Here is a 12,305-nt window from a genome sequence, read left to right on the forward strand (position 1 = left end):
TTTGTATTCTGTGAAAAACAAATGTATTTTTGCAAAGTAAACTCCTTAAACATACTACAGCAAAATGGCCTAGTCAGATTTTTAACTTGATACACACTTGAAGTTCAGTGATTCTGGCCAAAATCTGCCTTCACAATTTTGATTTCCTTTGCTATAGTACAAGTTCCCAACTTTCTCATGAGATGCAATTACTGCCTGTTATCTTAAATGCACTCCTTACTTTTCTTCTTGGTACTCTCTGGATAAGCAATTCCCATTTTTGCCTCGATTTGTTAAAATGTATGTAATGGCTGATGAACTTACACACCAAAACACTGGTAAATTCTTTGTCACTTCGTAGACATGCAATTTTCTTCCTCTGTCCTGACAATGTTATCTAAATCTACTTCAAATTGCATCTGAATTCCTTGTATTACTATAAAATTACAACTTTAAGGCTGGGCCTGTATCTGAAGCAGGACCCCTAAACCAAGATAACATTAAAGAATGTAAAGTAATACCTGGAGTTTTTTTTTTATTGTCCCAATTGTAATATATTACTGCTTGAACATCCTAAATACTTACCAAACTGAACATGTCGGTAGTGCCAAGACTAAGAAACTCCAGTGTAGTTCATCTTTGCAACCCAGATAGCAAATCGCAGAGCTGTATATTATAGGTAGCACTCAGAATTTTAGAAGTAACTTTTCCTACAGTTAAATTTCATAAATTGCTATCAAGGTGTTTAAATTACAAATGGATACAGCATAGGAAGTTTGGAAGACAGCAGAATTTGTGAATCTTAATTAATTTAAGGGAAACAAATTTCCATTTGTATTTAGAGGTGACCAATTTCAAAGCTAAAGTCCTCTTAATCAGCAAGCTTTTGTAACGAATTGCAGCAAGATTTATATAAAAAAGAACTCCCCTGATCATTAAAGGACACAGCTGAATACAATTAAAAGATCACTTGTGAGCTGAACGCAGTGCCTTTGCTGCATTCTTGGAGAGTATACTTAATAAAGAAGAATCAGTGACACTTTAATGAGAAATTTGAACTCATTGACCCTGGATCTCAGAGTTCATCAATACTCATTAGCAAGATTTTCTTTTCTTTTTAAATTTATTTAGTTTTAATCTTTTTAGAATTTTTTATAAAATTAGTAGTTTTCACATTTTTTATAATAAGCATAGGGCCCCTCACTCTCCTTTCCCCTTTCTTATCTCTCCCTCTTATTGCTTTCCCCAAGTTATTACACTAGCATAGGCATTCATTTCACAGTAACAAGCTTAGCTTTCTGTTATATAAATGTATATGTATGCCTGGATGTATGTATGTAATGAAATGGCAAGTAAAGGAAATAGAAAATAAGCTAAACTAAAATGGAAGTATAAAAAACAAGAATGGAAACCCCATTGTTACACAGTAGTGTAATAGTATAATTAACTGCTGTATACAACATTTAATCCCAAGTGTGCTAATCTCACTGAGACAGCATTTATTATGTTCTGTGTATTAGTTGCACAAGATCAGAGGAAACATATTTGTCTTTTGGAGACTGGATTATTTCACTAAGCATAATGATTTACAGTTGGGTTCATTTTCTTGCAAATGGTTCAGATTTTATTCCTTTTTGTGACTGAATGGTATTCCATGGTGTATATGTACATTTCTATTTTGTTTATTCATTTGTCCCTTGATGAGCATCTGGATTGTTCCATATTTTAGCTACTGTGAATTGTGCTGCTATAAACATGAGACATTTTTCAAATGGCTAATACTTATATAAAAACATACTCAGTTTCTCTACCTATTAGGGGAAAGCAAATAAAAACCACAGTGAGGGTACCAGTGGACACACCACGCTGGCAGAGTAGGCCTGGGGGACATGTACACATGCCTAGATCCAAGACAGGCAGGTTGGGCTCCAGGCCAGCATGCTACCCCAACAGAAGGCCAGGCTTGGGAGGCTTGAGGGCTTTAGGATTGCTCAGGGAAGGGTATCTGGGGTTGTGTGGGAGGGTAGGCCACTGAAGGAAAATATGGCTGGTAAGTAAGGACTTCTAGAGGACTTCACTGACAATTCTGCTGCACTTGCAGATTAGGGAGATGGCTGTGACCAGGTAATTTGAAGGAGGGAAACAAGAGGACCTTTCTGGGTCAGACCAATGTACCCACCCATGTGAGAGACCGCTGTCATTGACCACTATCAGCCATTGACCACCACCCAGTGGCACACATGAAAGTTAGGTCAAGGGGACCTGTGTGGCAGAGCTAGACCACAATATCTGCCATATACCTGGTGTATTTATTTATTCCATTTTTTAAATGTTTTATAATCTTCCTCATAAAGATAGTTCACATCTTTAGTTAGATTTATTTCAAGGTATTTAAGTGTCTTCTCTGTTATTTTGAAAGGTACCATATTGACTACTTCTTTTCATCCCTGGAGTTGTTTGTATACACTAGGACCATTGATTTGTGTTCCTTTAGTTTGTACCCTGTCACTTTACCAAACTCTCCTGTAAGTTTTAGCAGTGTCCTTATCAAGTCTTTGTGTTCTCCTCTGTATAGAATCATGTCATATAAAAACTGAGACAGTTTGACTTCCTCTTTTCTAGTTTGATTTCCTTTCATTTCCTTTTCCTGCCTACTACTTCTAGTGAGGATTTACAGTACTATGTTGAATAGGAGTGGCAATAGCTGACATCTTTGTCTAGTTCCAAATATTACTGGGAAAGCTTCCAATCTTTTGTGAAATGTCACAGATTCATGGCTTTCTTAGCCCAACCAAATCCAAGCACCAGTGATCAGGCACCCATGAGACTGGGTAATTCAATGAAAAGACCATTTTTGTAGGTCTGATAGATTTTTTAAAAATTAAGAAGTATTACTGTATTCTTATGGAAATCTCTTTTTTATTCAAATAAAAGTCCTTGATAAAAATAGGATTCAATTCTTTCATGGCTGACTAGTATTCCTTTTTGTAGCTACAATAAAAATTCTTTATCCGGTCATCAGTTGTTGGATATTTGGAGACGATTAAGCTCAATGAAATATGCCAGAACCAAGAAGGCAAATATGTGTTTTCTCACATTGTGCTAGCTAGAATAGAGTACCCCAAAAAAATGTGTTTGGGTGAAATTGACATCTTGAGATTTGATTCTTACTTACATACTCCTGCAAAATAATGGTCTTTCTATTTTCTACTTATTTAATTCTTTACTTAGTGGAGGATTAAGGCTGTGATTATAAAGTTTTTTGAAAATATGTTATTGAAAAGATTAGAAGGAAAATTAGGGGCCTGAACAGTGATGTGCTGAGCTAATCTTCTTGCCTGTGGCGCCAGCAACCCATACTGCCCCCATTCTTGTCATGGCTGCCTCATTTCCAATATAGTTTTCCATTTATGGTTTGGGAAAACAGTAGAGGATCGTCCAAATCTTTTGGACCTTGCACGTGTGTGAGAGACCTGGAAGAAGCTCCCAGCTCCCAGCTTCAGATAAGCTCATATCTGGATATTGTGGCCATTCAGGGAATGAATAATGGAGAGAAGACCATTTCTCTCTGTCTCTCCTTCTTTCTCTGTAAAGTCTGCCTTTTAAATTAAAATTCAAAAATTTTTGAAAAGAATAAAGTGAAAGGAAGAATGGAGACAGTGGGAAGAATTATGTGTTTAAACTTGTGTATAAGAAATATGCAATCTGTTCTCTTGAAATAAATAAACCTGATTTTAACTAGAACCCTATATTCTAAAACTAAGGCCCAGGTAAACAATGATCCCAGGGCATGCATTTGGCATACTGATTTCAACATCAATTGGGATGTTGTGACTAGATTTGATATCGATCTCTGCTCCTGACTCCAGATTCCTGTTCATGTGTGTCTTAAGGAACAACAGGTTATGGTTCAAGTATTTGAGTTTCTGTCACCCCCATGGGAAGCCAGAATTACAACCCTACTCCAGGCAGCAACTCATTCCTGTCCTGGTCACTCTACCCCACCCATTTCATCATTTTAGAGGATTGTTCCAGGAGATGGCAGTCTCTCTCTCCTTTTCTCATGAATAGATTTTAATATTGAATGAGAAACAATGATACTGATTATTTGAAGAAGTAGCTCTTACTATCACTATTTTATTGCCAAAAAAATAATATATATCCCAAGGAAATATGCTAGGTTGGTTCCTAAAAACTACTTAAAAAAACCTAATTCTGCTAATGAATCAGCAGCAGCATTCTACCTAGCTCGGTGATCTCTACTCTTTCAGGATCACACTGGTGGATAGGAGAGTAAAAGGCCCCCATCAAGGATGCAAAAACAACAGCCACTGAAAAACATGATTTTCCTTAACTGTTCCTCCCCAGGTGAGGTCTCTGCTGCTTCCAATTCTGTCCCAGGGTGACCACTGTCTTGTCCCTTGCCAGCTCTCTTTGGAAGAGAGCTCAAATCTACCAGGACCGAATTTCTCCCTCAAATCCAAATTGGTGATTTTCTAACATTTCTTTCCATCTCCAAATAGTTGCACTCCCATTAAATACCTGTTAGTGTAGTCTCTAACTTAAAACATACCTCTCAAATCCACGGTAAGTTCACTATCTGTCACCTAATGAAGAACAATTTCATTAGGTTAATCATGCCTTTCTCGCTGTGTGTGACGGCCTTTCCTAATGTTCCCTTCCCACACCAAATATGATCATTCACACGGTCAGGCCTCAGCCAGATTAATGCTGGTCTGAAATGTCATCAGTATTCTTCATCACAGTTCTGAATCCATAATTTTAAGAATTCTGCCTAAACTGGGTTGTTTTTGCCTGAAGAAAAAATGCTGCCAGTTTATTAGGAAATTATACTTGCTCTTTTCAACTGGAGATTAGAATTCTGACTAACTATATGTTATGCTAACGTGAAGAAATAGAAAAGCACTCCATCTGAAGAGTCAGGTATCCAGTGATTTTGCTATGCTCTTTAACAGGCACAAATTTCAGCAGGCAGATGGATCTCTCATAGTATGTTTCAGAAAGAAACACTGAATCCAGTGCTTTGTGACAATACTACTTATAGGTAGCCACCTTATCAATCTTCTGTGAGAGGTTGTTTTAATTATACCCAGGAAGCCCTGGGACTGGTAACAGGTCTATAAATAAGAGTTTTGATTTTTTTTTTAACTGAGAGACTCCATATAATATACCAAGGAATCTCCTTTGTTATTCTCACTCAAAGCATTTTTCTGATGATTGAGTCCAATTTTAGAATCATTGGCTCTGACCTAATGAAATGCAAGCTAGCAATTGATTGACACAATTGCAAATATTAAAATCTTTCATGAGTGGCTGTAATTTTTGTCTCTTTCCGTACCTCACATAATTTGTTTCAGATTGCCTGACAATGAACAAAGCTTACACATGATCAGCAATCAGAGAAATACAGAGCAATGTACTTATTAGTAAAGCAGATTAGCATGGCTTGAATCAAGAATCCACAGTGGAGTCAAGATCCAGACTGATGGCTCATTTTGAAGCCCTGATTTTGGTCATAAACTGCCTGTCTTTGATGTCACTGTTGCAGTGATGTCTGGTTCTGTTGCCTTTGCCTGATATTTAAAGTATTTCTATTTTGTTTCAGCTGGCAGGGTTCATCTACGCCTGTTATGTTGTGAAATGTATAACTGAAGAAGAGGACAGCTGTAAGTATTAAAGCTCTCTTCTGCTTCTTTCAAGTTCAGAGATTCTTCTTTACCACCTATTCTAACCTTCCTACCCATTAGACAATGTTACTCGTCACATCATTAGAATGTATAACAAGCCTTTGGTGGCCACTGGGCTAAAGTGTTTTCCATAAATGAGTTCAACATACTGAAACAAATGGAAGACTCATTCACTTTGAAAACATGTTTTTTTTATTTCAATGAAAAATAGGTTAAAAGATATTTCACTTTTAAAAATTCTAGTGAAGAATATGAAAGATGAAAGATGGAGTTTTTTCTAAACATGGTTAGCATGAATATTTTTATAAGTTTTATGCACAAAGCTTCAACACTCAGGCCTTGCATTTGGACAGCAGCCCCTCTCAACAGCTTCAAGATGGTCCCATAGTCCACTGCTCCTACAAACATGGCTGACAAAAGTTTTCACTCCTTATTTGTTCCTGAAGATCTGAAATAGGATTGGGGAAAGAACCTCTGCACTTTCTGGATTTGCATGCATATTTGCCCTTGAATGAATCAGAGAGGAGTCTTTTTTCTTGTTTTCTAAACATATTAAGATTGGATTTTGGAAAGATGGGGTAGGGAGAAGGGTGATAATGAGACCCATTACTCTTTTATACAATGATTTGAAATTTTAAAAATCTGAAGAATTGTGTTTCTGATTCATTTCTAACCATATTAACAAAAAGAGGCATTATAAACGATTCAAGATATATTTTCAATCTCACACATCTATGATGTAAACATCAGGAATATAAAGTAGGTAACTTATGCTGCTTTTAAAAAAAGCAAATGGCGACATTTTTGCTAAATAAGCATTTGTAAAAAAAAATCAGTGCATCAAGTGTGATGTCAGGTTTTTGGTATATAAAGATGAATAATAACACAATTTTTTTGCCTTTTTTGAACTTTGTATGTGAACTTTCCATTAGGTGTTTCAGATGAGTGGAGCTTCCCCTTCTTGAAAACCTAAATCCCAAAATGTTCCTAAGTATATTGACATGACATCACAAGTGTAAAATTCTACACCTGACTCAATGTGAAAAATTACTGTCCAAACACAATTGTCCTAAAAATATTTAATAAAATTACCTGACATAAGTAAATTTCATGTTTATACCTGAGTCAAATCCCCAGTGTATCTAATTATGTATATGCAAATATTCTAAAATCTGACATCTTATGTGGTCCTAGTCCCAACGTTCCAGGAATGGATATTTAACCCATACAATAAAATCTGTAGAGTGGCCAAATCAAGGTTACTGAATGTACTATAAGTGGGCACCCAAAGAAGACTAGAGAAGCAAGCATGGAATAGATACTATAAAAATGGGCAATGGCAGACTAAAGAGTTTAGGTTTCATTTAGTATGGCACAGGGACAAATCACTGGGCTGGTAGTTTGTAAATATAGAGAAACATAATCAGGAGTGAGCTTTAGAAAACACACAATGATGTCTCTAGGAAAGACTTGTGAGGGTAAAAGATTAGGGAGTGACCAGCTAGGACATGATGAAACTGATTGTGATCAAAGATAATAAGAATCTGGACCAGTACTGGAAACAGGACAAAGACTATTTGATATACCAAGATCTGCCATATGGACTGTAGGATGAAAGTAAGGAAAAGGTAGCAGATTTGTGAGACTGGATGAAAATGCAGTTGGGGGAAATAGAATTAGTTCAGCTTGAAGAGTTTTAGCTTGAGGTACCTAATGTCAGAGAAGACATCTAGCAAACACGTGTGTCTTACACTTCAACATTTAATCCAATATTATTGAGGATAAAATAAAAGTGGAGTTTAAGAATATGAGCACCACAGGTCATGTATTACCATTTGTCATCTCTGTGTCAGACTATAAATTGATGGAAGGTAAATTTTCCTGTATAAGTTGAGCTTTCCCTAGGTGATAGCATTTGGTTTCATTTCATGATGCCATTGCACTTTTATCTTCAGACAATATTCATTAATGCATCAAGTCTCCAAAACAAATAATCCGTTTATCTCTAGGACAGACGACCCCTTCCAAAGAGAATCCCAGAAGTGTCAGCTCCACAAGATACACTGCTAAAAAAAAAAAAGTCTACAGTCAAAGCTAAAAATTTAGAATACACATATATCTATTAACATCTCTGAAAGTAGTACAATGAAGAAGCGTGTACAATTATCTCTAATCCACAGCTTTTCTTTTCTTTCACCGTATTACCATGATGAGATACAGTGAGGCATGCACAGATAAGAGGATCCAGAAAGCATTCCACAGTTTTGTTAATGCCCAGCTTCTATGGAAGAACACAGAATTCCTGTAGACACTCAGGAAACACAGTGTGGCGGGAGGAGCGTGTGATGACTACCTGCTGGCCAAGCTAGTTCAGTTCCATTCCTAGGAGCCTAACGAGGTACGGAGGCTAGTTGTAGTTGTGTAACTGGTACTGATAATGAACTTTGAAGATAGGAACATGAATATGGTAATTGGAAAAAAAACCATTCTGGAATGTGATACTAACCAGTGAGGCTCTCTATTCGGTATCAAGCCTCACAGCGCATCCAACCCCAGGGAACTCCAGAGAAAAGAAGCAGAAACCTACAGGGAGCTTGGGAAAGTGGTCAAGCTCCATGACCAAAATCCAAGCTTGGATTCCATGTAGTAGCAATGTCATCACTGAAACCAGAAGTTAAGCAGCATGCACATCCAATGCCTTCATTTGCTTTTCCAGAGCCCGGTTTGATTCATATTTAGACTAAATATGCTGCTATTAACAAAATAACACAAACTGGTTGATCATGAACATCAGATATTTATTTCTCACAGTTTTAAAGGATAGAAAGTTCTAAATTAGGTAGTTTGTAGTAAGAGCTACTTTCCTGGATTATAGATGGCATCTTGTAGCTGTGTGTTTGCAGGCTAGTGGGGCCAACGCAGCTGTCTGGGTCCTCTGTGATGAGGACGCTAATTCCATCCACACAGGTCCTGCTTCCTGACATGTGACCGCCTAAAGGCCAGTCCTTTAGGCCTTTGTCATCACATTCACACACAATCACCTTGGTGATCAAATTCCTACACATGAATTTTTGAGGAACACAAAATTCAGATCATAGCAGACACTATAATACAAATTGTTTTTTTTTTTCCAGTGAAAACATTTAGACCTTGTAGTTTTGCATGTCTGATCCTTTAGTTATCTCAGCCAGTGCTATAGCCTGGCAGGCACAGCAGTGCAAACCCACAGAGCACCACTGCCATCTGCTGTGCCTACCAGAGGGAAGAATTACCCCTCTGAGCAGAGATGCTGAATGGAAGCATAATCCAATCCCTTCTCTGATTATTACTCAGTGAAGTTGCCTTAATAGCGTACTACACAGTGGTAACTTTTACTTTCTCCCAGTCCTGCAGGCTGGATGTCCAAGATCTAGATGTAAGCAGACTTGGTTGATCAAGAGGCATCTTTCCTTGATGTGCAGATGGCACCTTATTGCTGTGTCTGCAGCCTTCTCTGTGCATCACTTTCTCTTAGATTGTATCCTATGACTTCCTCCACCCTTAATGATATTTTTTAATTCTCTCTTTGGGAAAGACAGATGTTTGGCATAGATATTAAACCACTGCTTGTGATACCTGCACCCTTGGGTTTAATTCCTGGCTCCAGCTCTTTGATTCTGACTCCAGTTTTTTGCTAATACAGACCCAGTTCAAGTCTTGAGTTCCAGACTCTCATAAAGCAGACATGGATGGAATTCATGGCCCTCGACTTCAGCCTGGCCCAGCTTTGCTAGTTATGGTTATTTGAAAAGTAAATCAACAGTTGAGAGATATTCTCTCTCTCTCTTTCCCTCTCTCTCTCTCTTTCTCTCAGTCAAATAAATATACCTTAAAACAAATAAGTGCTGTGTCTCCAAATGCAGTTACACTGAGGATTAGGTTTTCAACATACACATTTTGGAGAAACTTAATAAGCTCCATTTCAACATCTTCAAAGATAAAAGACATTCAAATAGTTAATAGAAAAATGCATTTATGAAAAACTACATTGGTAGATTTTAGGGCTTTTATGAACATATATTTATCATTTCATTTCATTTTCCGCAAACATGAAATATTCTTGTCTGTGTGCACACACTGTTTTCTAGGCATCTGGAAACATCTCTGGGACCCAGGGTGGGGCTAGCCTATGCTCACTACCCTATCATATGCCATGGGTGAGGGGTTTTAAGGATTTTGGACTGCATGGCACAGCTCCATGCCTTCTGTCCAGGTAGGAGTTCCCTGCCAGCATTTCCTGCTGTGGACTGATCTGCCTTCACAGGAGCCCCTGGCTCTAGACAACGCACCATGACCCCTGACCCCACTGAGTGGGCCAGCCACAGCAACCTACTTCTATATATTTGTGCACGAAAAATCAATGAGACGTCTTGGGAGAAAAGATTTCTTCCAGGGGAGCAGGCTCCCTGGCTGTGCTGGCTTTGTGGCAGGAATCTTCAGTGAGTCTCCTGTCACTAGACATGCTGTGTTTTCTTCCTGGCCCTCAGTCTTTTCTATTCCCTTCTACTTTTTCTTTTTGACAACATTCTATGAAAAAAAAAAATGTTTCAAGGTTCCTGGTCTAGTGAGCCTTTTATTAGATCTGTAACTCTTCACTCTCACTAAGTCCTTAGTGCTTCTGTGCAATAGTCAATACCCATGTACAGTAACAGAGCATGTACTTCTATGCTTCATCAGCCTTGCTCAGTGTGTCAATTAAAAGCAGGCCATGCAGCCATGGAAAATATCATTAACCAAAAAACTCACAAGACTTTTAAAACTGTATTATAGTTTCTTATAAATCTCTTTTTTAATTATCAGAATATAAAATGCCAGTTTTCTAACAAATTGACCGATTTTTCTTAACATAATCATCCCTCTGTATCTACAGGGCTAGTATCCACTGGTATAACTAGCCATGGGCCAAAAGTATTTGAGGGAGAAAAAAATCTCTTAAGATTTATTTTTATTTTTATTGGAAAGGCAGATCAGATTTACAGAGAGGAGGACAGAGAGAAAAATATTTTCCATCAGCTGATCCACTACTCAGATGGCCACAAAAGCCAGAGCTAAATCTAAAGCCGGCACCCAAAAACTTCTTCTGAGTCTCCCACACGTTGCAGGTTCCCAAGGCTTTGGGTCATCCTCTACTACTTTCCCAGGTCATAAGCAGGGAGCTGGAAGGGAAGTGGAACAGCCGGCACATGAACCGCACCCTTTGGATTCCTGGCACATGCAAAGTGAGGATTTAGCCATTGAACCACCACTGCAGGACTATAAAAAAAAAAAAAAAAACCTTTATGTACTGAATACATAAGACATTTTTTTCTGTCTTCACTCTCTAAAAGGAACTATAGTACAGATGATTACATATATCTACTTTTCATTATGTCCATCAAGTAAGCTAGAGATAAGTTAAAGTATACAGTGTGCATTGAATATGTGCAAATATTCCTTTTTACATAAAGGACTTGAGCATCTATGGATTTTGGTATGTGGAAGGGTCCTGGGACCAATCCTCCCATGATTACTAAAGGACAAATGTAGTCACAATCTTCTCTAAGAGACTCAAAGTATTTGAAAATGTTATTAAACACTGAAATAAGCTGGAGAAAGATATGGGATGTCATTTAAACAGGAACATCCTAAGGGATTTCTTTTGAAAGCAATATTGGAAAATGATTTCTACATGTTTAAACTTGAAGTTAGACACATGCAGATACCCACCAACCAAGGACAAATGCACAAAATCCTGACTGAGCTCTCCTATATCAACTGGAATTGAACAAAAAATCTTAAAGACTGATAGAATCTTACATTTAAAAGAAAAATTCACTTCTCTGAGGCTATTACTTTTCTATTGTTTTGCTTGATTTTTTTCTGTAAAGCCTGCTGACCTACTCTTCTGTGCATTGAATTCTATTCTGTGTGTTTTACTCCTTTCTCCAGCTTTTCAAGGTCATTGAGTTTGAATGAAATTTTCTGAGCACAGTCACAGACACTCACCTATGAAGAGGGCAAGAAGGAGTAGTCTCCCCTTATAAAATGCTTTCTCCTGTTTATAAAGCAATGTAGGTTTACCGAAGAAAGTATAGAAAGGAGACAACAAAGTTAAAACTGTCTTATAATTCTCAATTCTACTTCTCGATTAACACCTAAGTATATTACGTGTCTCCTGGCTTTGCTTTTCTTCTCCCTCCTTCCTCCTTGTCTCAATCTCTCCCATCCCTCCCTTTCTCCCTTCATTCTAACATTCCTTCTATCGATTACCATATCTCTATCATCCTTGTCTGGGTTGCAGGCTTATGCTGTATATTTAGTTGAATAACCTGAGCTTGTTTCCCATTATTCACAGATCACTCTAAACATTAAGTAGTAGCAGAAAAGGTGCCAAGCTCCTGAGAGCCAAGCTGACAGAAATGGAAAAAGGCTGTGTCTATGCTTGGCAAGTGTCATACTCAAGTAATCGAAGAGTGATATATTGCTAGTGTGTTTTTAATCAAACCTTCATTTTGTTTTAGCAAATTTTAAAATGATTTGGATTTTTGTCCATGTCTACCAGATTCACACAAACCAGAATTAACCATTTCCATCTTCATC

At 37.7% G+C, this 12,305-nt stretch overlaps 1 protein-coding gene across 1 annotated transcript in view; it reads left to right on the forward strand.

The window, feature by feature from the left end:
• NKAIN2 (sodium/potassium transporting ATPase interacting 2) overlaps positions 1 to 12,305 on the forward strand; it is a 968,735-nt gene that overhangs the window by 938,133 nt on the left and 18,297 nt on the right. Inside the window, exon 5 of the mRNA XM_040965392.1 lies at positions 5,606 to 5,666. Coding sequence (XP_040821326.1) covers positions 5,606 to 5,666 — 61 coding nt within the window. The remainder of the gene's footprint in view (positions 1 to 5,605; positions 5,667 to 12,305) is intronic.

The sequence above is a fragment of the Ochotona curzoniae genome, unplaced genomic scaffold (assembly GCF_017591425.1).
Source record: "Ochotona curzoniae isolate NIBS_2020 unplaced genomic scaffold, NIBS_Ocur_1.0 scaffold_3890, whole genome shotgun sequence".
NCBI lineage: Eukaryota > Metazoa > Chordata > Mammalia > Lagomorpha > Ochotonidae > Ochotona > Ochotona curzoniae.